The following is a 20786-nucleotide window of genomic DNA, read 5'->3' on the forward strand; positions in this document are numbered from 1 at the left end:
GCTGAGTAGTGATGGGCAGTCTGTGTGTAAGCTGTGAGTAGAGACTTGCTGTAGTAATTGATAACATTGCAGAGTTCCTTGGAGGAGGCTTTTCAGTGGTTACTGAGTTAAAGTTGGAAAAGTCAGTAAAGAAACATATTCAACACAATTTTCTGTAAAACACTTTATTGGAAGTTGTGCCAAAACCTGTGGAAGAAGCAGTATCCAGGTTTTTATACAGAGGCCTCCATGCTGCTTCCAAGCTTGGCAGCTTAATTCTCAGTGCAAAGCCAGTGCCCTCTGTGTTCTTGGGAAGGAGGAAAAGTCTCTTGTAAGTGCTGTACTATGTTTTGTTCAGGGGATTTCAGAGTGTGGATGTTTTCTTAATTTATTCTTAGTACACAACATAGACTTTCCAGTAAAGGTGGGGGTATAATGGTGGTTACTCCTCTTTCCTTTAAGGTTTGTAATTGTTTTCCATGTCATTACTCCCAATCATGGTGATGTGAGGGCAAGGCAGGTGTGTGTCTAGTCTGTGTTCCTTAGCTCTGGTCACTGTAGCCTGTGCTGTGCTGCCTTCCCAGCTGTTCTGGGCTGTCTGTGGGGCACCCCAGGGAAACCAGCAGGTTTCCAGGAGCATTATCTGCTCTGGGAAGTGCAGGAGGAGGTGTTGGCTCCTTGGTGATGCAGATGGACCTGAGGGGTGCTGAGGGCTGGAGGTGCTGCTGGATTGTGCTTGGCTTGCACCAGAGCTGTGCCAGGCTGCTGGGGATGTGAGGGAGACATCAGCTTCTCCTTCAGTCTCGTCTCCACATCCCCAGTGCTGGTAGTGCTGGTGGGACTATGAGTTCTGACAGTGCTGTCTGCTGGAGCAGTGTGGGAGCTAATTAGCAACTGGGGCTAATGAGTGGTGGCACAGGAGCTGGGAGCCAGGGCTAAAGAGGGGCAGTGCACTTCTCCCTGTGCTAATCCATGGGATGGGAATAACCCCCACCCTGCTGCACTCCCCTTGGGCTTCCAGAGCAGCACAGCTTGTGCTTAAATCTATTAATTGGGTGTAAACAACATTCCCAGTCAACGTCCAAAAAATGATGTGGAACCCCAGTAATTCCAGAGCTGACTTGCTTTTTGGCAGTCTCTGAAGCATGATGAGAGGGGAGAGAGCAGAGTAGCCAAAGCTGGAGCTGGGGCTGTTCATTCACAGCAATTCCACGGTCCTAAGCAGAACCACAGTCCTAAAAATGCAAGACACTCTCTCCATTGTGCATGAATAAATGATGGATGAAATGACTGCTGTGTTGTAAATGGAATTTATAATGTTAATGATATAATACAGTCTCTTGCCACAACGGCTCTCCTTTCTTGTCTTTTTAAGCTGCTTGGAAAGGAGCCCAGTGCCTTATTCTATAGTGCAAATAAATGTAAGCTAAGCAGCCTTGTACATCGAATAGCACTGACATGAGACCTCCTGGCCATATGTACCTGTCTGCTCAGCCCTTGGCTCATTTGCCACCCACTCCCAGGAAAAGCATGATAGAAATGAAGGTGGTTTGAGAGCACATTACATCTGGTATTGGGAAAATGTAGAAAACTCGATTTTATAGCCTGGTGCAGCATTGCCACTGATTTCACTGTGGCATGAAGCAAGAACTCTCTTTGCTACAGAGAAATCCCATCAGTTTCCCCTCTGTTTTAAGCCCTGGAGTGACAGTGGGGTCAGATGGAGCTTTTGGATCCTGGTATTGTTGCTGGCCAGGAGAAAATGCAGTGAGGTGGTGAAAATGGGTGAGTTTAGGCTTTCCTCACACGTTTCACCCTGCAGTGAAACTTGTTACAACACCTTGAGAATCAAAATGCCAAAGGAGCCTTCAGGAGGGTCTGAAGCTTTTCTCTGCATCTCAAATCAGGCTGTGATTTTTTAGCCATTTTCTGTGTGATCATGGCCAAACTCTCCAGCTCCCTGCCAGAAGGGCTGAGATGTGGATACAAAGCTCTTCAAAACCCAGCTCTGCTCTTTATTTCTGAACACCCAGCTCTTCCTTTGTACTTTGTTTTATTTACATTTCACGAGGCTTCTCATGAAAGCCAAGTGCTGAGCAGAACAGGCCTGTGAGACCATTTTATTCCCACTAAAAAGTGTTGGTTCTCTTCCTCCTCCAGCCTCTGCAGGGCTCCTTACAAATCACTTGCAGATGAGGTGTCTGCTGCCTCATCTTTAAAAAATCAAATAACATCTCTGTGAAGTGCCTATGGATTTCTTTCCCCCCTCCAGTCTCCAGCTTCCAGGAATTGTAGGTTTAACATTTTACCTGGCAAGTGAGCAAATGTGCATCCGGAAGGTTTTTGTTGCCTTGGGGATTTTGGTTGTTTAGATTTGTCAGAACTCTAAATAGTTAAAATCAGGGCAGCAGAATTTGAGGAAAACAAGAAAAATCAAAAGCTCTACTTGTGCTGTTTGGAGAGGTCACTTTTTGCAGGCAGAAGTGTGATTTAAAAACTTTCTCAAACTAATCAAATGCCGGTGACAGGATGCACATGGAACCTCTTGAAAGAGCATAAGTGGCTTTTCTCAGAAGGAGAAGTACCTTTTGGTTAACCTTCCCACAAGTATCAGGCTCATTGGACAACTTCTCCCATCTGGGAGCATTAACTGATGTACAAATGTTTCTGTCTTAAAGCAGATGAACTTTGGAATCTGTGGGTACTTTTCTCTATGTTATTTCAATAATGCTCTGTTCTCTTTGTGCAGACACCCCTGTGCTGACAGATGTCTCCACTTAATGGGTCTGCAGTGCTGAAGCTTTCAGAAGCTTTAAATTGTTTTCTTGAATACCAAGTTTAAGTTTTGTGTGAGATGTTTTCTTTCCTGCCTTGGCAGTGGCTTGTGTTGTGTGATTCCAAGTTTTACAGCATGCTGGGCTATTCTGTGACTAAAATCCCAAAGCCAAACAGCAAACACCCAACCAACCATGAGAAAATCCCCAAACCTAGGAAGGTCTAGTGTAGTTTTCAGCAGCTTTCATTCCTGGACTGGTCTGAGCTTTGTTGTGCCCTTCTGAGGTTATTTTCTGGAGGAATTTGGTGCTGCTGCTTGGCACGTTCTTGCAATAAAAGTGTGTATTTGCAGGGAATCTGCTGGGTGCAGAGTTTGTCTGCCTTTATGAAGTAGTAAATTTTCTGTTGCTTAATCTAATATTCTCGAGAAAAACACCAGTACAGGGAAAGGAGAATGTTGCTTCACCCTCCAGAAGTGCCATTAGAGATCTTGATCTTGTTACAGTCTTTGCCATTACTTGTAAGAACAGTAACATACAAGGATTTAAGATCTATTGCAGCCAGAAAATACCTCTTTTCTTGTCTCTGGTTTCTCCTGCCTTCATTTACGTGCTTGACTGTAAGTGCCTCCTCAGACAGGAGCAGGTTGATGAGCCTTAATGAGTTAATATAATCCCTGTGAGCTCTATATTGCTGCCTAAGACTGGCTGTGGCTGCTTAAAAATACAGAATTTTCTGCAAAGGTGCATCAGCTGGAGGTGTGGGGGCTGCAGTGGGATTGGGGCAGCTGAGAAGCATCCCTGGGTGAGCCAAGGCTTTTCCTGCTGCAGGCTCATTTGGAAATGGCCTTTCCACACCAGACCAGTGCTTAATACATCACTCGGACTTTGTTCATTGTCTACGGTTAGTAGTCTAACCTAGGCTCAGCAAAGTAATTAGGAGAAATAATTAACAGCTCTTCGGTGATGAGGCAACCTCTCTCTCTCCCTCCCCTCTCCCTCACCATGTGGTGCACCTTGGTAGTGACTCAGAAAACACAAGAGGACATTATGAATCAAAAAAATAAGTCTTTACCTGTAATTAACTGTGCACACAAAAAGGAAAACGTGGTGATCAAGCAGCCATTAATAGTTGCTTTACTGGAGGAGGATACACCAGAATCGAATGCTCATGGCAAAATGTCCCTTTAGGTCGTGGTTCTGTTATAACATTTAATCCAAACAAAAATAAGTCTCTACCAAAAGAAGTTATTTGACCCGTACACCATACGGACATGTGTGGATAATAAGACACTGCACTCCTCAGTTCCAAACGCCTCGCGGCCCCTGTGCTCTCCGTAAGTGCAAGAAAACAAAACCCAGCCATGAAAATACAAAAATCAATGCAGCAACTACAGTCGTAGGCAACAGTATGTGCGTGGCCAGGCCCATGGTGGGATGTGGGACTATGCAGCAGGGATGGACCAGAGTCCCCTCTCCCCTCCCTCCCCTTCCCCTGCCTGGTGCATGGTGGGCTCTGGAGATGGCATGACAGGCTCTTCCCAACCAGGTCGCTAAGAGGAGGGAAAATAAAAAGAACACCCCAGCCTATACCAAAGTAAATAAAGGAATAATAAAAAAAATCTCCCTTGGATCGCGGCACTGTTTGCCCAGGGCCCCGGCGGCCCTGTGCGGAGCAGGACAGTCCCTGTGCGCAGGAGGACGGATGGCCGTGTGTCCTGTGTCACCAACCGGCCCCGGCTCCGCGCTGGGACACCCGGCGGGCTCCCTGCGTACCTCTCTGCTTGGAAAGTGGACCAAAGACGTTGTGCAAGTCCTAGCGTGAAGGAAGGCGGAGGGGACGGCCACCCGTCACCTCGGTGTCCCCAGGGCCCTCGGGTGACGCGCCCGGGCTGGGCTCCCTCTGCGGCCTCAGAGGTCCACCCAGCCATGCAGCTGCAGGGCCAGCACCCCCAGGGCCACGGTGCCCAGGCTGCCCCCGACCCCGGGAGCACCGTCACAGTCCTTTTTGTCCACTTCACACCTGGACTGCTGGCACAGCACCCCCTTGAAGCCCACGGGGCAGATGCAGCGCTGGTTCTGGTAGCAGGTGCCGCCGTTCTGGCAGAGCAGGAGTTCATCATCGCAGACGTTGGCTGCAGGGAGACAGGGAGGGATGTGGGTGTTATCCTGGAGTGTGTTAAACCCCTTGGGTGCAGCGGGAATGAGACGCTTTTAGCTCCTAGGGGTTAAATTATCCAGCTCTCCCAGTGCTAGAGCAGTTCCAAGGCCAGCAGAATGCAGTGGAGGGCGGCAAACTCCACAGGCAAAGCTCTAAAGCCATTTTTGATTCGGAAGGAATGGCCAGAATCTGCTCACCCTGCACTCCGAGCATCACAGGGCACCTGAACCAACAGTGCTGAAGATCCTGCTCCTGTGTGCACCCATCCCAGCCCTCCCAGTGCCCCTCCAGTGGGTACTCACGGAAGCAGCCCTGTCTCCAGTAGTAGTTGGGCAGGCAGTCGTCACACTTGGGCCCCGTGGCACCCTCCTTGCACTCACAGTAGCCGGTCTCGTTGCAGCGGTCGTGCATGGAGCCGATCTGGTTGCAGTTACATTCTGGCCAAAGACAGCGAGGTCAGTGCCTCTCCTGCCTGCAGGTCTGTGCATGCAGCTCCCTGAGGAGGGGCTGGGGACTTGGGAAAAGTCTGGAGATGTGCTGTGGGAGAGAGCTCAGAGACCAAGGGGCTGGGAGGACACAGTGGCCTGAGAGGTCCCAACAGTGCAAATGGCTGTGGGTGCAAAGGCCACCCCTGTTTGGAGCTGAGCCCCTCCTCCCTGAGCAACACATCTGAATCCAGCCAGAAAGATTTTTTACTGTGAGGGTGCTCAGGGCCTGGCACAGTTTGCTCAGAGAAGGTGTGGCTATCCCATCCCTGGCAGTGTCCAAGGCCAGGTTGGACAGGGCTTAGAGCAGCCTGGGATAGTGGAAGGTGTCCCTGCCCGTGGCAGGGGGTGGAACAAGATAGTTTCCAACCCAAATTGTCCTATGATTCCATATTTAGGAATAGCATTATTTAGGCTTTATTTCCAGGGAAGAGATGCCTTGGCAGGCTGCAGAGACTCTACCAGCTGCCATCCTCGCAGGACGTGCAGGTGATCCCAACACCATCCAGGGAGGGGCTGAACGAACCCCACCCACGGCCTGAGGACCCCCCGAGGCTGTGCCCCAGGCTGTGCTCACCTATGCAGACATTCTCATCGTCCAGCTCGGCCGAGCTGTTGCGGTAGAAGCCCAGGCGGCAGTGCTGGCAGTGCTGTCCCCGCGTGTTGTGCTTGCAGCTCACGCAGGTCACCACGTTGAGGAAGTCGATGTAGCTGCAGCGGTTGGAGTGGCCATAGCACTCGCAGTCTGCGGAGCAGAGGGGACAGAGCTGGGGACATGGCGCTGGAGCACCTTCCCTGGTGCTGGGAGGAGGACAGGAGCCACTGGGGACAAGGGTCCTGCTTTGGGAATGCCATGGCCACTGCCAGCACAGGGCAGGAGGAGTGACAGTTCTCCACCGCCGTGGGGGCATCGGGATGGACATCATCACTCAGAGAGCACAGCAGGGTCAGTGTCACTGTCCCCTTGTGTGGACAGGCAGGAGCCAACCCCTTGCAATCCTGGGACAGGATCTCCTTCAGGAACTGCATAATCACGGGGGGCAGCGGAGGGCAGTCAGGTGTTAATTACAGAGCTGCAGTTAATGAGCAGAGCTCCGTGCTGGGTGTGGCTCTGGGGAGGCTGCAGGACCTGTGAGGAGCTGGGCAAAGGCTGTGCCTCCCTGGGGCACAGAGGGGACTGGGATGGGGCTGGCAGGGGCTGCTCAATGGAGATGAAGCTGCTGCGTGTCCAGGTAAAACCTCGCAGCCTCTCTGGCTCTTTCCCCTCCGTGTCTCTTCTCACCAAGCCCCTTCCTGTTGTGTCTTCCTGTTGTGAAGGGTGGTGGCTCTCAGGTTCAATGTGGGATTGGATTATGTGCTTCTCGTGTTTGCTTTTTATTACCATGGCTCGGGATGGTGACAGCCTTGCAGACTCAGATCCAGGTGCTGGATCTTACTGGCAGTTTATATTTATATGTGTTTAAATGCTGAGATGTGCAACTCAGGAGAAAAGGAGGTGACTTCTGGCCCAGCTGGCCTGGTCAGGAGGTTCCCAGCCACCATGGGCAGGGGATGATATGAACAGAAACAGTCTCAGCCAGGTCTGAGCTTTCCCAACCCTCAGAGAGAGGAGGGAGGCTTGGAGCTGGGGCTTTGTTCCAAGCAGAACATTAAACATGGCAGGATAGAAAGGGATGGCAGGGAAGGCTGTGGGTTGGCATGCACATGCGGCTGGAGGAGGAGATGTGATCAATGGCATGATGACCAGGGAGGATGGAGCAGGGCAGAGGTTTCCCCACGGTTCACAGCTGCCTGAGGAGGAGCTGAGAGTCTTGTGATCTCAAGCTCCTGTGAAAGACCTTCTACCTCATCAACTGCTAAGAATTTCAGCTCAAACTGGCTGCTGCAACTCCCAAGTGTTGTTTCAGACTAGAGAAGCACTGCTTCCCACAGCCAACAGCCAACCACAACTCAGACCCTCCCCACCTTCTCCATGTCTGAATCTGCAGACCTCACCACCTGAGGGAGGTCAGGGAGCCCTGCAGAGCTGCCCTCCCTCTGCTTACCTTTGTACGTTTCAATGGGAGCCACTGGGCCAGAGTTTGGCTTGAGCCGGATGAGTTTTGAGCTCTTTGAGGATGCTTGAGGAAAATCAGAGACAGGCTTTTTCTCACTGCTTAGCACCACCCCACATCCTCCCCTGCCACGAGAACAATGCCAAGCCAAGAGCATTGCTCTGGCATCTATTTCTGCCCCAGACAGCTGGGAGCTGCTGCATTCCTCCTCTTTCCCTCCCCTCCTCAAATTTTAATGCATGAAAAACTATACATTAAAAACTCAATGCATGAAAAACTCAAGGCACAACACTACTGCAGAGCTGGGAGGATCTACTCACACGTGCCTCCTTTATGAGAGTTTGGTGGCATGGTTTGGGTTGTTTAGGATAAGGATCTACAGCTTACAAACGATATCTACTGGCTGTGGGCTCGGGCTGGTGGAGGTCACACCAGCTGGCACCCAAAAATCCGCGAGGAGGACAAGTACTATGGAGGTGGCATCTGGCAGGGGTTCTAGAGGGTCCTGCAGAGCAGGTGCTGCTCCAGCCTGGCCCATCCCCAGCAGCACATACCTGTCTTTTTCCCGTGCTTCTTGCCTGCAGAGTGTGCTGTGCGCCCTGGTTTGCTCTTCGGAGCAGCTACGCCAGAGGATAAAACAGGTCTGAGAGCTGTGCTGGCCAGGGGGCTCCCAGGGACACCCCAGGGCCGTGTTTGCCATGTTTCCTCGGGGTAAAGGGCTGTCCCAGCTGGGATGGAGCTCCCTGGGGGTTGTGCTGCCAGCCAGAGCCCTGTCCCACACAGAGTGACCCTGCTCTGAGGGTAAAGGCCATCGAGCCTTGGAGGGTTTTGTGCTTTGGTGAGTGCAGTGAGGGGCAAGGCTGAGCAGCATTGAGGTCCCACAGGGGGTTTGGGAATGGATCCTGCTGGTTTTTGTGGAGGTCAACCCCTTGGAAGTGCTGTAGTGCCCAAGGAAGCCCTGGGTGGGCACTGGCAGCTCCAGCCACCTGTGACAGTCACATCCTCACAGTGACAGCAATGGCAGGAGGTGGCCCTGCTCCCCATGGGCTCAGCCATGGTCAGAGCATGCCTGCTCCTGCTTCCAACACCATCCCTGAGGCTGCTGTGGTACCAGGACCCTGCTGGTCCCCATGGCTTTCCCTGGCCCCAGACATATCTCCAAAAAAAGTCCAAGGGGCTGGATGAGCAGAGCAGAGCTGAGCTGGACCCTCTGAGCAGGAGATTGTGCAATGGGGGGTCCTGCTGAGCACAGGGACTGTCCTGGCCTGTGGCACTGAGGGACAAACCTGCCCTGTCCCAGCCTTGGGGACAGACCTGGCCTTACCTCGCATGTTCTCAGGAGGCTCTGGTGGCTTTGGCTTCTGTCCAAGTGCTGCTGGTTGGGTGGGTCATCGCAGGTGGCGTCAGAGAGAACATCAGATTTAAAACACATCCCCCCTGGTTTGCTTAAAAAGGTGGCAAAGGGACACTGGAAGCTCTAGGCAGGTGTCTAGGCTGGGTCAGTGGAGCTGTATCTGGTTGAGGATGTGCTAGAGCAGGAATGAGAGACAAAGTCTCCTGAAAATTAGCATCTATAAGTGTGAAGAGAGGCTGGAAAATTATCCCTTGAGGGGAAGGTGTGGGAGCTGCTGGATGGCTGAGTGTTGGCACTTGGTCCTGACTTTGCCCAGGCACGAAGAAAAGCCTGCAGAGCTCTGCCAGAGCTCACAGCCCCTCTTGTTCAGCACAGACTGTCAGCACTGATGGCCTTGGGCTAGCCCTGTCCCTTGTCACTGCATCAAATGGGGCCAGACAGGCTCAGGATGCTGTGATGTGCACAGGAGGGATGCTAAAGGCTGTGGCTGGAGTGAGCTACAGGAATCTCAGGTGGGAAAAAGGACCAAGGGAGCTGCCAAAGCTTGTGTGGGGTGGGAACCCTGAGGAGGAGAAGCTTCAGCCTTGACAGCCAGTGAGAAACCTCCCAAGGCTCCCACCTGGAGACCTGAGCAAGGAAATGCATCAAAAGGATCTAAATAACACAGACCTATCCACTCACAGAGGATTCTGCTCTACAAACAGGCTCTGCTCTCGGGAGATGACAGGATTTCCATGATCCTCTCCATTCCTCCCAGCAGCAAGCTGTGAACAATCCTTTCACCACTCACCATCCTCATCCCTCATGGACACACTGAACCCCAAGGCTCAACCCAGCCTCAGCAGATTCCCAGCTCTGTGCAGGGCACTGATGAGCCCTGAGCTTTTTCTGGGCGGGAGGAGGAGAGAGGCATGGAAAGCACAGACTCAGAGCTAGAAACTAAAGCTGGTTAGCAGTTCTAACAGCTAGAACCAAGCTGATTCTGGCTGGCAGGACTCAGCTCAGCCCCGTGGCTCCTACCTTGTTCTCCTGGGCCAGCCTTGGCTGGGGGAGAGCCAACCTGCAGCGGGGCAGCTGCTGACAAGCCGGGGTAGTCTTGCAGTGATCAAAAGGAAAATTGTGTTACTGGGGAGCTGGAATGCCTTGAGGAGCCCTGCAGCATTCCCACCGGGAATCAGAGCCCCAACCCAACACCCAGCCCTGTGCCACGGGGGTTTTCAGGCACCAGAGGGGCTGGGAAGTGCTTGGATTGTGAGGCACAGCGTGGGATGAGCTGTCTGTGCTCAACAGGGGTTGATGCTGTGTTTGCATCACGACCTGAGCCACTGCACCTCTCTGCTTTGGAATACCAGCTGGGAAACAGCCCAGGTGTCCTGGGATGGAGGCACCAAGCCCTGGTTTCCAATCCCAACCTCCAGGCCTTCCTTCAGGCTCTGCTCTTCACCGAGAAGCACAAATTAAAGGATTTCCAAGCCCCGCAGAGAGGTTGAAGCAGCAAGAAATTTTATGGCTGGCTTGCTTGGTTTCCCTGCAAACCCCCACTGGCTCCATCCCCCTGCCTGGCTCCTCAATATTGGTAAGAGTCTTCAGGTTTGCTAGAAAACAAACCAGGGACTAAAAATTTTAAAAGCCATATTATTAATTTCAAGCTCCAGTTGGGTAACATAAGGAGGAGGAGGAAAAAAAAAAAAAATCTCATGATCCTTGCCAAGTTTCAAAGGACAAACCCGAGTAGGAGAGAAATGTGATTTCCCAGCCTCGTCAAGGGGATGATAAACAATACAGAATAAAAAAGAAAAAAAAAAAAAGATTATTTTTTTAATGACAAGCTCTCAGAGAAGGTGATAGACATTGTCCTTTTCAGCTGGAAAGTGGAAACCAATTGATATTAATACGTTGTTAAAGAGAATATGAAAAAATCCCTGTGCAAATTGGCAAGGGTTTAATTAGAGTCACAATAAAAAACAGCCCTGGAGGCATTTTGCTTTTTAGTCATTCACATACACCTCCACTCAATCGCATTTACAGAGCCAAGAAAATTATTAATGCTCATTATCCTGAGAACCTTTCCCTTTGTAGCTCTGGGCCATAATGGACAGTTTTATATTTTGGGAGGGGGAGAGGGATGCATTTTGTCCCAGATCCACTTCATAAAATTGGGAAATGATGGGTGGCTCTGATGGAAATTGCTGTTCTTGGTGGGCTTCTGAGAAAGTGGAATGAATTCTACCAAAAAGTCACACTTCATAGCAAAATCCATTGGGGCAAACAGCACTGGAGGAGTTGGGGAGAACCCTGAGAAGTCCTTCTCAAAACATAAACATGGGATCTCCTTCCTGCAGGATCTCCCCAAAGCAAGGTGCTCACTTTCTGCTGGTGTTCACAACCACCCAGGCTGATCCTGTTTTTCCCAGGGGTGAACTGGCACTGCTGAAACTGCCATGAACCAGAGGGAGGAAAAAAAAGAAAAAGATTTTTTTGTTTGTTTTTTGCTTATTTTGAACGTGGGAAAGAAAATGTAACAAATGGCAAAGAAGAAGCTGACAGGCTTTCAAGGTTTCGAAATAACAGAACTGCAGAAGGCAAAGAGAACAGCACTTAATTCATCCTCCTCAGGGTAACTCTGCCACTTCCCTTCCCTCTCCCCATTTTGGCAGCTTCCACTGCCTCCAGACCACAGACCTCACCGTGGACTCATCCTCCTCTCCCCTCTCACCGCACGCCTGGGCACAGAAAGCATCCTACAAGCACGACCACAGCTCCACCTTGACCAGCAAACACCACGAGCAGCCAAAGGAAGCAGATGTCTAGCAGCTCCATGCAACCCAGAGACAACCCAAATCTAATCTACTCCTCTAGCCTACGTGCCACGCTGCTGCTGCTGCTACCCACTGGTGTGCGGAGGAGAAGGGAAAAGCACGTCGGGCTGGCTTTAAATACCTGCTTTTTGCTGGGTTTCTGTCACTGGAACAGAGGCAGCAAACTCAGAGGAGGGTCTGATGATGCTTGCTTATGGTGGGAAGCAGAAATTCGGAGGGTGGAAGACAGGGTGTCAGTTAGAGGGTGAAATGGTGCAGGGATGAGCCAGGGCTCGGGCAGGGCTGGTTTAAATGGTTGGCTTTAGAGCAAGGGGGGATTTAATGCTTCTAAAATTCAGAAGGGGGGTTGCAGCAGGGTGTCTCACTTTGGGATTCTGGCCTTGCTTGGGGTCATGGTGTCTCCTGCAAATGTGTGCTACCAGGAGCTCCAGGGGTCACCTCTTTCACCAGGTGTTTCCCTCGAGGTGCAGGTGAATTAGATCTGCAGCCCCTTGGGCATGTTGAGGTATTTAAATACTTCATGTTTTGCAGGGAGGAGGAGGAGGAACATCTCTGGCCAAAAGCAGATCAGAATTAAGCTGTGCCTTGATTCCCTCTTGCTGGCCAAGGGCACACAGTGGACCTTTGGCATCAGATCCAGGGAAGAGCAGGTCCCTGAGCTGCTGGGTGGCCCTGGCTACCCTCTGGTGTGGAGCAGCCCCTCCAGGGACTGTCAGCACTCCCAGCACACCTTCCTGGGGTGGGACCTGGCTCTGCAGAGGCACAGATGGGGATCTGGGTGGGGGTGAGGAGCTCAGAGCTCAAGCCTGGCTGTATCAAGCCAAGTTTCTGGCAGCTGGGCTGCAATGTATTAATTTTGTCCCTTGCCATCAGTTATTGAAAGTGCTAGGAAAACATTTTCTCTGCCCAGGAAGCAGGTTTTGGAGAAGGAATAAACCCTGATGTCTCTCAGGTCCCTCAGAGCAGTCTGGCAGGAGAGGTTACCCCCAGCACCCCAACCCCACAGACACTGTCCTGCCTGTGCCAGAGCACCACAAATCACACAAGAGACACACTGAGCAACTACCCACATGAACACAGCGAGAGAATAGCCCTAAAATGTCACTACAGGTGAGCATGGATAAAAATCAAACAACCCCAAGTGCGTGGTGTGGATGTAGATGGGATCACCTGCCAGGCTGGGCTGTGGGGATGGTGTGAGCTCTGGGCTGGGGGGTGGATGAACCTCCTCCTGCACAGATCCAAGTGGGTGAGGAGCACTTCTAAACACTCTTCCTGGGGTCACTCCAACTCCATGCAAGTTGGACCTAAACCCTCAGCTTCCTGATTAACTCCTCAAGCAGGGTACTTCCATGAATATATCTATATTTGCATAAACATGCAATCAAGTTTCCTCATCCCTTTGACTGGCTTCTGGCAGCTCCCCCAGACAGACTGTTACTAACATGCTGTGGGTGTAAAACGTCCTCCTGGGAAATATCAGGCCCTGAAAGCATGGCAAAGGGAGGAATGCGTGTCTAATTCCCCCATGAGAAGCTTAAAAAAACGTCCTGCTGTTAAGTTTTATCTGCTCATTTCCAAAAGACAAGGAAAAACGCTGTCTCCTTGTTCAGGGCGGGGAGGGAAGGAGGAACACTCAGAGAAAGGACAAAAGTTTTCCTCCACGGGGTGATTTCAGGAATTAGGAAAGGATGTTTCTGGCACGTGTGGAGCTCCAGCCCTGCATTATCCTGGGCTGCTTGGACAGGAGCCACATGGGGAATGCTGGAATTCTGCCCTAGGAAAACTCCACCGAGGGTTTGGCCACAGGGACTTGGTGCAGGATTGGGACAATCAGCAAGGACAGAGCAAAGCCTGTGGGCTGTTCTGAGTCCTCTGGCAACTGGCAGGTCAGGGATAGAGCAGGATGGGGTACAATTCCACTCTCCTTCCAGAGAAAGATGTGGTTTAAATTCATTATGGAACAATAAAATCTTCATTGCTTTCCTGCCTTGCCTTGTCATGGAGCTGCAAGAGCATCTCTGTGGCAGAGACAGCAGCAAACCAGGGCTGCCTGGAGACTGGGAAAAGTGAACCAAGGCAGGGTGATTTTTATCCATGTCCCTTTACCATCCTACAGAGCAGAGACCCACGGCTAGTGTGGCAAGCAGCTGAAAAGAGGAGCCTAGGAATCAAGCCCTGGCTTCTGAGCAGGGCAGGCAGTGTGGCACCAACCTGGCTGGGTGGTGGTGGCTGGCAGGGGGGTGCTGCTGGTGGTTGTGGTGGTGGTGGTGGTGGTTGTGGTGGTGGTTGTTGTGGTGGTTTTTGCAGTGGTGGTGGTTTTTGCGGTGGTGCTTTTAGCGCTGTTTGCTCGCTGCGGTCGCTCGTAGGCTGACAAGCAAAGAGAAGAGTTGGGAGGCACTTACTGGGGGGCTGGAGGGTTTCCTGGGCAGCCTGCACTCCCCTGAGGCTGCTGCTGCTGGCTGAACTGGTGACTGATTTCTCAGCACGGTCACAAGTGGGGCACTGCAGGGATTAAGGCGCCGGCGGCTCGGTGACGCTGCACCAGCGAGGGCATGGCAGTGTGACTGGGGCTGTATCAGCTTACTCTGTTGGTGCAGATATTGGCTTAAATACTTACAGCTCCATCATAAACTAATTGCCAATTAGGCTGAAAGGGGAGAAGAAGGGCTGTCTGGGCAGGGATGGGGTGAGGAGCCCCCAGGCCAAGCTGTGCTCCTGGCACAGCACCATGCCCTGCTGCCACCCCTCACCAAACCACCTGGCACCACCTGAGCCAACCATTGGCAATGTTTGTTTCCATTTCCCTCAAATTTAGGGATGGCTCGGGGTCACAGAGCCCCCATGGAGGCAGGCAGGAGCAGTGCCACCCCACTGCTCCTCACAACAGCCCCGACTAAAATAACCCTGGGACACAAATTCCTGCTTAACTTACACCTGCTGCCCTCCTGTCCTTGTTTGTCCCACTGCTTCATGCAGATTATCATGCTTAATTTCATAATAGCCCTGAGCTAGTTTAAATACTTAATTTAGGTCACTTCTAGTCTCCTATGTGGGCTAAATAATCTCTCCTTAACTGGCCTTGGACACAAATCCCTCCTGTCCACCTCCTGCACATCGCTCCCAGCACCCTGCAAGCTTCTGCCCTGCAGGAAATTTTGATGGGGAATGTTTTCCAGGGAAACAAAGGTAACGCTGAGGATGCTAAGCTTTACAAGTGGGAGAAAAAAAAGTTATCAAAATGGTTTTGAACAGAAAGGTGAAGAAGATTTTGGACTGTTAAAACTTTTTTTTTTTTATAATCCTAAATTACTTAAGGGAGACTTTTAATTCTTAATTGAAAATTTCAAGCACTTAACTGCTAAAAATCAAAATACGGTCCATCTACCCAGAAAACCTGTCCTCCACTTTTCTATTAGGTGAGTTTTTCCTAATTGCATTTGCATTTCCCTGAAACGATTCCTCCTCCAATTCTCCCCACTTGCCTGCAAACCAAAGAACTCATTATTCATTCAGCTCCCTGATTTCTTTCTTCTGGAGGGGCACAACACTCAAACCCAGGCTTGTGCTTACCCAAAACTCCAGGCTCTTTGATATCCAACTACCTCCAGCTTTGTTAAATCAGGAGCTCTCTCCTTCCATCAATCTTGCAGCAGCAATCCCCGCTGAGCTGAGCCGCCTTTGCTGCTGACACCTCACAGACACATGTTCACATACATACACGTGTACATACAGATGTACACACACTATCTGCTTTTTTATTGATAGCCCAAGGTGACCCAGCCTGGGTTCTACACCGAATAATTCACGCCCAGCTCCTCCTCGGAGCAGAATTGTGCCGTGCTGGGGGGTTTGGGGGGAGTTCACAGCCAGCACTGGTGATTTTTGAAGAGTCTTTTTTTATTTCCTTTCCGGCTGCCATACTAACGAACCTCATGGGGGGAAACCGTGCCAGAGGAAGAGGCAAAATGAGGCTGCTGAAGTCAGAGGAAGAAAATATAAGACTCTTTGACAGGACAGCAAATGAGGCACAATTAGGGAAGACGAATTGCCTGGAAAATGATAATGGATAGAAAATAACCGTATTTTTTTTTCCTAGTGACATCCACAAGGATCATGCACCGAGGAGTTAAATGCCAGCATTTCAGTGAGGGTTTTACTTACTGCCAAAGGCTGAGCCTGCAGCTGCACCTGGAAAAAACAAGAGGAAGCCCAGTCACTGGAAGCAGGACACCATCAGAAGATCACACAGACACACGATGTGGGACTGAGCAGCAGCTAATTAGTGGGGGCTTGCTCACAGGCACATCAGTTTGCTGCTACAGCTTAAAAGCTGCTTTTGTCAAAGCACAGAAACAGCCAGACAACGCTGTCTGGGCTCTTGGCATCTCAAGCCTTTCACCTGAGGAAGGAAAACCAGGGTGGTCCTTGCTGATGGGATTTTTTCCTGTTAACCATTTCCCTGCTGTGAAAGCCCAGCAAAGCACGAGCACATCCTTGGAGGAGCACTGGGCTAAGGACAAGCTGTGGGGTCTGAACAGGGGACTAAAGGCCTGTTAGGTCTTTAATGGAATGGTCTTGAATTGTGGAAAGTCTCAGCTCTGCAGGAATATAAAGCACAGGAGCAGTGATGGGAGAGGTAGGAATACCAAGAGGAGAGAATTGCCTCTGGGATGGGGAAGAGGATGTTGATGTGGGGAGGAGGAAGAAGACTGAGGGACAGATGGGAAGAGAGATGAATGGGAGAAGGAAAACCAGAGGAGAAAGAGAAATAGGAAGAGCAGAGGAGAAAGAGAAATAGGAAGAGACACAAGGAACGGAGGGGAGGGAAAGAGAGAGAACAGCATGTCTGTGCCTGTCAACACCAGAAACTCTCCCAGGCTCCTTTGAAGCAATGCAGCCGCTTGGTGGGAGCTGACAAGCTCGTTGCCTTTCAAAGAACCTGCTCGTCTACCAGCCCTGGCACACACAAAACATTCCCGTCACGGCCTTATGAGCCCGAATTTCAGCTTTGATCATCTTAAAGCACATAAATCTTTCAAAAAATTTGGGGGGATGCAGAGAAAAGATTCTCTTTGGTAATGCTCAAAGCTGCTGCTTGAAAGGCTGGAGTGGCTACCGTGGCTTCGTGACATTTAAACAAGTTTGCTAATGTGGACTGGACAGGAATCCAGGAGGAACTGACCCATCTGTGATGCCTCCTGCCCCAGTTCCCTGCTCAGAGGATGGTGGGAGTGCATCCTTCAGCTCTCTGCTGTCAGAGCTGAGTTCCAGCAGCAGTTGGAGGAGGCTGGGGCTGCACACAGGGATTGCAGCTTGTGGTGTTTCCCTGAAACACCAGCATGGGATGGGATCCAGGGAGCAGCCTGCACTCCTGCAGCTCAGCACGGCCAGCACTGAGCTCTGCTCTGCTAAAGAACACCTTTCTCAAAGGACAATGATTGGCATTGCCCCGAGCCATGCTTATATCTTGGCCCAAGGTCATCCTGCACGTTCTTGACCAGCATTTAGATTCATCACTGCTCTGCCAGCAGCCAGCACATCACCTCTGCATCCACCACATCCTCTCTCATTCCTCTGTGAACCAAGACCGCGATAAACACTCACTTCCCTTTGGAAAGCTGAGCATCCTGCACTGACGGGAGCTGGGTGTGGTGCAGCCCGAGGAGGGAGTGCAGGTCACTTACACGCGTTGGGGGAGCCGTTGGGGAGAGGCAGGTAGGACCCTGCTCGCCAGGACCTGGAGCGAAAGTTCTTCTTGCACTTGCCGCAGTCCTGCCCCGTGGTGTTGTGCTCACACTCGCACTGCAGGCTGCCCTCTTTGAAGGTGCACAGGTTGGCGTGCAGGTTGCATTTACACCTGGAGGAAGAAGACAGGGAAGAGCTGTCAGGTGTTACTGCTGCTCCTCCTCGACCCCAGTGTAGTGCTGAAGCCAGGCTGGTCACCCCTTCCCTGCTCCTCCTGCAGGTTGGTCTCCCTGAACTCAGCAGTTTTCCCCAAAATCTGGTGCTGGTGTCCACTTCCTCACCCGAGGTGCTCTGCAGTCTCTATTCCAAGAGGAGACACTTCACTCCCACCACCCGACTGCAGGAGCACAGAAAGTTTAATGGCAAATCAACATCTCCAGCTGAGACACCAGGGAGGAGTCACTCCCATTTCGGGCTGTTACAGGAATCTGATTACCTCAGATGGAGGTTTTCACTTGGAGGCAGTCTCAGGCTTCAGGTGGAGGAGCAGGGCTAACCCTGGTGGCACCTGACCCTTGTCCCCTGTGCCCTGTGCCAAAGCCAACAGCATTTTCTCCCCTGGTGTGAGTCTGCCCAGCACAAACCCTCTTCCCTACGTGACCAAAATAACACAGACACCACCAGCATCCACCAGTCAGTCCCCACCTCATCAGAGAAGGCAACAACTAAAAACACTATTCAGCAATTTGCAAACATTAAGAAACTTTTAATGAGCTCTAGTGCAGTATGCAGGGAATAATTATCTCCGAGCACAATAATTCCTGTTGCTCAGGCTCCGGTGGTGACTTGTGCAGAGCACAGAGGCTGAGCCCATAACTCACACGTGGCTCTGGTGACTCCTGGGCCCGAGCTGAGGCCATCAGATGGAGGCTTTGGGGACCAAAACATCTCATTTCATTCCAGACAGTCGATCCCCAGTACAGCCCTATGGTTTTCCCTGCTTTGTGCAATAATTTACACCCTCAGAAGCAGGAGCGTTAGGAAACAGTAATGCTGTGCCTTCTGTGCATGGGTGGAGAAGTCTGATGGGGCAGAGCTTGCTTTTACAGGGCTCAGGAGATGCAGAGCTGAGGAAACACAGCCTGCTGCTCCTTGTGCTCTGCCTGCACTGGGATAAACAGCCTGGATTAGGCTGGGAGCTGAGCCTGGGAGCTGATGCTGCGCATGCCCTGCTCCTGCTGCCTCTCCCCCTTTTCCTTGGAGCCCCCAGAGAAGCTCCCCAGCCACCTGCCTGACCCTCTGAGGCCGCCTTTGCTGTGCTCTCCTCACGCATGGCTGGATAAGCTGACCTCATGTATGATTTTTTTCCTCTCCCTCCCCTCCCTGTCCTTAATTCTAGCAAACCCCGCTCAGAGGCTAAGCATAAGCTGGATGAGCAATCCCTCCCCGTCTTACAACCCTGCCCTGTCTCTGACCAAGCAGAGGAGGGAATTTTGCAGCCTCTAAAAGGGAGGAGGGAAGAAAATGTGGTCCAGGGAGCAGAGGCAGACATGCTCAGCGTGCTGCACTTGAAACTGTGTGTTAGGGAGAGCTGGAGATGCCACGTCACGGCTGAAAGCACTAACAGCCTCCCAGCACTGGTGCTCTGGGAGTAAAGCCACGAATCCCAGCGTCCCAGGGATGGAAGTGACTTTGGCTGGTACCTACAGCCAGGAGGGATGCTGAATTTCAGATGCTGCATGTCCCCTTTGGCTCTGGTGAGGGAGGATTTCGGCTGAGCTGTCCCAGCCCTTCGGCATGGCTCTGCCCTGCCCTGGGGTGCTGCGGAGCCTGGAGCTGAATTATTCAGTGTCCACACAGCGTGGCCTCCTTCTCTCACTTCAGAGCGAGCAGACGAGAGCAAAGCAGGCAAGATAGTGGGTTAAAGCAGGTCAAAGCCTCACCACTGCTGCTCTGGGCCTGCCTGAACAGAGCAACAGCTTTAGGAGCTGCAGCTCTGCTCCCTCCTCCTCTGGTGGAGTGAGGGGATGGAGCAGCTCCAGGGCACAGCCTGGGGATCCAGCATCCAGCTCAGGGGGGTCCAGAGCCCCAGGGGAGTAGGTACAAGGATGGAAGGCACTGTCATCCCCCTTGTTTTCCCTGAATTTTGGGATAAGGGTGGTGCTTGGCTGCAGTGTTTGACCCCTTGAGTCAAGGACCAGTCCCAGTGGGGTCAGCCCTGCATGGCCACCACCTGGTCCCTGCTGTAGCCTGGGGCAGCCTCAATCACCCCCTTCCACATCCTTGCTCCTGGCAAGAGCCAAGCAGATGTTTTGGGGTTCTTCTGGCTCCAAGTGCTGCAGTGCAGGAGGGTGAGACCCATTCATTAATTTGGCTCCAGCTACAAATTCCCCTCCAAGCAGTGGGACTCAGCCTTCTCAAGGCATGGAAGTGTGCAGGAGGCAGCCAGACATGTCTGCTTTACACACACACTGCTCCCTTGCTGCTGGGGAGGGCTGGGAGCTCAGCACCAGCTCCTGGGACAGCCCCAGCTGCCTCCTGCCCTGGCCAGCGGGATGGGGACACAGTGGGAGCTCATGGATGTCCCCAGCCAGCTGAGATAGAGCACTGCTCTTCCCAGGGGAGACCCTCACTTCCTAATTGGTGTAAACAAGGAAAATTACTTCAACAGGAAGCAGAGGCTTACCTTGCCTGCCTGTGCCCGGGTCACTGATTTTTCTCACCCCTAGACCCTTTGCCACTGTGCAAAAGTTTTGTTATCCAAAGGATCAATTTTACCCGGGAATTGCTTTCTGAATTCGACCTTTGAGAATCATCAATCTAAGCAGGGAACTGTAACCCCAGCAGGCTGACCCTGCAGCACAGCACTTTTCAGCCCAATCAATCAGGCTGCATTACTTAATGGTGAACAGCCAAGCACCCTCAGCCAGCCCTGGTTTGGGTAGAGTTTTCTGCATCCTGCCCTTCCTGCAGCTCAGGCTCAGTGGCTCAGCTTCAACCCCTTCCCCAGGCTCCTGTGCCTCCTCCTCTGGGCCCACAGCCCAAGGACACACCGATGGTCTGTGCCTCTTTCCCCAGCCAAGACTCAGCTGGCGGAGACTGGAGAAAATGGCATTAGCCCAGTCCCCTGGGTGGGAGCTGCTAGTCCTGCTCTGCTCATCCTCCTCGGCGCCCAGCCACGGCAGGAAGGAGAGGATGAAGGGAAAGGTTAGGAGCTACTTAGCCATGAGGCTTAAAAAGCAGCAGCGGGGCAGACACCTGCGCTGTGTCCTGCAGAAGGCAGCATGGCCCTGCTCCAGCCCCGGGCTGCTCCAGCAAAGTGCTGCTTGCAATATGGTCTCTTTGGCTCTGCAGAGCTGAGCATTTCTTCTCTCTGACTCGTTGGTCAGGGCTGGTGCTGGCTGGGTTGTTTCCCAGTGAGCACTCAGAGACACACAGTGGGAGCAGCCCCAGAGCACAGCCAGCAGGATCC

The 20786-nt window shown here is 51.9% G+C and overlaps 1 protein-coding gene across 6 annotated transcripts in view; it reads right to left on the reverse strand.

Moving 5' to 3' along the window:
- Nucleotides 1–3801: 3801 nt before the first annotated feature.
- Nucleotides 3802–20786, reverse strand: part of NTNG2 (netrin G2) — a 45405-nt gene continuing 28420 nt past the window's right edge. For 3 of the 6 annotated variants that reach the window (XM_085076956.1, XM_085076955.1, XM_085076957.1), the window contains exons 4-12: nt 17314–17486; nt 15791–15817; nt 13841–13996; nt 8778–8825; nt 8008–8073; nt 7445–7519; nt 5977–6144; nt 5217–5351; nt 3802–4888 (exon numbers count right to left, since the gene is read on the reverse strand). In XM_085076956.1, the coding sequence (XP_084933082.1) occupies nt 4665–4888; nt 5217–5351; nt 5977–6144; nt 7445–7519; nt 8008–8073; nt 8778–8825; nt 13841–13996; nt 15791–15817; nt 17314–17486 (1072 nt within the window). In that variant the 3' untranslated portion in view covers nt 3802–4664. Of the gene's footprint in view, nt 4889–5216; nt 5352–5976; nt 6145–7444; nt 7520–8007; nt 8074–8777; nt 8829–9803; nt 9903–11747; nt 11817–13840; nt 13997–15790; nt 15818–17313; nt 17487–20786 lie in introns of all 6 variants that reach the window. The other 3 variants (XM_085076960.1, XM_085076958.1, XM_085076959.1) reach the window with 3 other exon arrangements.

The sequence above is a fragment of the Lichenostomus cassidix genome, chromosome 17 (genome assembly GCF_008360975.1).
Source record: "Lichenostomus cassidix isolate B80296 chromosome 17, HeHo_3.0, whole genome shotgun sequence".
NCBI lineage: Eukaryota > Metazoa > Chordata > Aves > Passeriformes > Meliphagidae > Lichenostomus > Lichenostomus cassidix.